The sequence below is a fragment of the Arachis hypogaea genome, chromosome 3 (genome assembly GCF_003086295.3).
Source record: "Arachis hypogaea cultivar Tifrunner chromosome 3, arahy.Tifrunner.gnm2.J5K5, whole genome shotgun sequence".
Taxonomy (NCBI): Eukaryota; Viridiplantae; Streptophyta; class Magnoliopsida; order Fabales; family Fabaceae; genus Arachis; species Arachis hypogaea.
In genome coordinates, this window is record NC_092038.1 from 29,806,492 (window position 1) to 29,809,935 (window position 3,444).

Below are 3,444 nucleotides of genomic sequence, written 5' to 3' on the forward strand. Positions count from 1 at the left end.
TGACAAATATGTGACTCATAAAACCCTTGGGCAAAAAACTATTGGTAATTAACCAAGAACTGAAGTTATAGTATATGCCAAATGGAAGAAGTTCACGACAGTTTCTTGAGTTGATACTCAAAATGGCCCCTGAAATTTGAAGACAGGCTCAATTTGACCCTCAAAATTTCAATGGACTCAATTTGAACTCCCAAATTTGAATAAGTGACTCATGTTAGCCCTTCTGTTAATCTCCGTTAACGGCACGTTTACCTAGAACATTAAGTGACACGTGGGCTTGACATTTACCTAGAACATTAAGTGACACGTGGGCTTGACAGGTGAGCTTATTAAACGACGTCGTTTTTTTTTCTTGGCGCGTAATCTCTCTTCAAACGACAGCGTTTTCCATTCTGAGGTTAAAATTCAACAACACCAACGATCAAACCACTCAAAACAGAGAAACTCTTCTTCTTCTTCTTTATTCTCTCGCATGCATCATACTGTGGAAGATCAATGTCACTGCTAGTGTAGGGCGCTGGCAAAGCTTGTCGCAGGTCTTCTTGTTTGCTAGCACGAGAAAGAAGCTGCGCACCACTGTTTCTCCAAAAAAGGTTAGTAACGCAAGCATTCTATGTTTGGGTTCAATGTTATGTTTTGTATCTTCTCTTGGTTGGGGTTTACAGACCATTAATTTGCACTCTATTTGATACTCAAATGGATTGGTCCATTGTGAAAGAAGATAGTTTTAGTTATTGATCCCCTTCTGTTAGGGTTTTTTTTTTCTTTTAAAAGACTAATGATTAACATTAACTGTGTTACAGAGAAGAAAGGACATCTAAATTAGTGAAATCTACCACTTCTTTATGTACCAGTTTCTTTCTATAGATGATTTCAATAGCTGAGATTTTTTTCTGAAAATATAAAATGAGAAATTCATGAATAAGTAAATAGATTATGCTTATCAATGTGATAACGTGGAGCTGTTAATTATGGATAACAAAAAATTATTTAGATGTTTACCATAGGTTTTGCGTATGGCATTTATGGAAGAATTTCAATAAACAATGGAAGGAGTTGGAGTTGAGAGGAATGTTGTGGGACTATGCTAGAGAAACTACTCGCCACGGGTTTGAACAGAAGATGCTTAGGCTAAAGAGGAGAAATGAAGAAGCATGGGCATACTTGAACAAGTGGCCTAAAGAGTCATGGACAAGAGCATTTTTCAGTCATGGACCAAAGATGGACAACATTTGTAACAACGGCTGTGAGGTATTTAACTCAAGAATTAAGGAGTTCAGAGCGAAGCCAATTATAACACTACTAGAGAAGGTTCGGATGTTTGCAATGAGGTCAATTGCCAAAAATAAAGTCAAATTGTCTCACCACATTGGCAAGCTACCCCCAATCCAACAAAGTCGGCTGCAGAAGATTAGGAAAGACTCGTAAAAATGGACACCTATATGGTGTGGAGATGATGGCTACCAAAGGTTTGAAATTCACGGCTGGCCTACTAACATGGCAGTTGATTTAAGCAAAAGCATCTGCACTTGTAGATTCTGGCAGATAATAGGTCCAACATCATATCTTAATTAACATTTTTAATGTATGGCATTTAAGAGTTATAGATTATGACTAATTAAAATTTGAAAATCTGTAGGCATGCCGTGTGTCTATGCATGTGCAGCAATTTCAAGGATAAATAAAATCCTAAAGACTTTTGTCATCATTGGTTGACTATGGAGGCATATAGGGCAATATACATGCATTCTCTAAATCTAATACCGGGTGAGGAATTGTGGGAAAAATTTGAATACAACAGACCTCAAGCACCTAAAACTAGGAGAAGGCCAGGAAACTTCAAGAAGAAAAGGAGAAAGGACGCTGATGATGAGCCTTCGAGCAGTAAGAAGTCTAAAACTGCAACGAAGTTAAAGAGAATCTACAAAGAATTTACTTGTACTTACTGCGGTATTAAAGAACACACTAAAAGAAGTTGTGCTCATAGAAAAGCTGATGATATTGCAAGTAGTTGTTGTAGCTAAATCCAAATCCCAAAATGGAGCTAATGTAAATGCACCCGGTGATGCTGCGACAACTGCTGGTATACAAACTGTGGATGCTCCACAGGCTTCGGAGATGAACATCACCCAACCCACTGTTTCACAGTCACAAATTATAGAGCAGGTACCATTATATAACACATTAATTAATTACATTTATGAAAATATCATGTGCTTATTCATCATCTATCAAATATTTCTAATTACATGTAGGTGCCTCCACCTCCACCTCCACTCACAAGGCTGGATAAGCTGCCGCATAAAAGAAGAGCAACTCCTGGTGTGGAACCAATACAAGGAGCTAGTTCTGGGACAGCGTCAAAGTTTATAGAATTTATGAAATTCGTCTCCACTCCGGGCTTCAAAGCACCAAGGAAGAAATAGAGATTAAATTATGTTGTCTTTTGTGGATAAATTGATAAATGTAATCCAAAATTGTGTGTTTTGAGGTTATTTTGTGGTTGAAATTTGTGTCTGTAGTTGTTTATGCCCTTTTTCATGTCTTGTATAGGGCTTTGTTTTGGAACCTCTTAAATAGTCCTTTTGTTTTGTGACTGTAATGATGACATTCTAGACATCACTTAGTTTATCATGTGTTACAATGGTCATTGTCATGACTATAATTGACCTATGAAATCAGATTCAAGGTTTATTATTATAACTTATTTTGCAATTTAGAGATTTGGTAGATAAATTACAAATTACTTTATTATTGATATTTGCAGATTTGTAATCAGTCTCTTGTTTATTCTTACCATTTTACTTTTACAGGTTTAGTCACAACTTTTAATTTACAGAATCATACCTATTTATCCTTATTGAATTTTTAGGTTTAGTCAAAACTTACAATTTACAAAACAGATTTGTATTGAAAAAAAAAAACATAATTGTAGTGACATTAATTCAATTTTATTCATCACTTTCCCACACCCAAGACATAGCCAATGGTTACAACTACAAAAAAAAACAAGAAAAAAACTCAAAATACTATTTCATACTTTTAAAATCTTAATTTCAGCTTCTATTGCTCTAATCTTCCAACCCACGTTCATCTTCCAATACTCAATGTTATTTTCAGTTTCATGTCTGTCGGTCATGTCTTCTTCTTCCACGCCATTTGCCTACACAAAAAGTCCACACCATCTATTTCCAGAAGTCTATCACAACAAGAACCACAAAATAAATTATGCATGTATTACAAAAAAAAGATGTAAATTCAAGAAGGAAGCAATTCAAGAACTCACATTATAGTTTGGGCATCCAAAAAATGGTCTGTCTGGATTTGCTTCTGTTCCAGACCAACGAAGAACGGGACGTATTCCACAACCACACTAGTGTAGAACCTTTTCAGATCTAGCTCGATTTGGATTCCTATCCAAACTTCCATATGAATGAGATCTGT

The 3,444-nt window shown here is 35.9% G+C and overlaps 1 protein-coding gene across 1 annotated transcript; it reads left to right on the forward strand.

The window, feature by feature from the left end:
* Positions 1–679: 679 nt before the first annotated feature.
* On the forward strand, positions 680–2,760 carry LOC140183757 (uncharacterized). The gene is made up of 2 exons (XM_072232692.1): positions 680–2,166; positions 2,256–2,760. Exons 1-2 carry the CDS (start codon positions 1,996–1,998, stop codon positions 2,424–2,426), a joined length of 342 nt encoding a protein of 113 aa, XP_072088793.1. The 5' UTR covers positions 680–1,995; the 3' UTR covers positions 2,427–2,760.
* Positions 2,761–3,444: the final 684 nt, after the last annotated feature.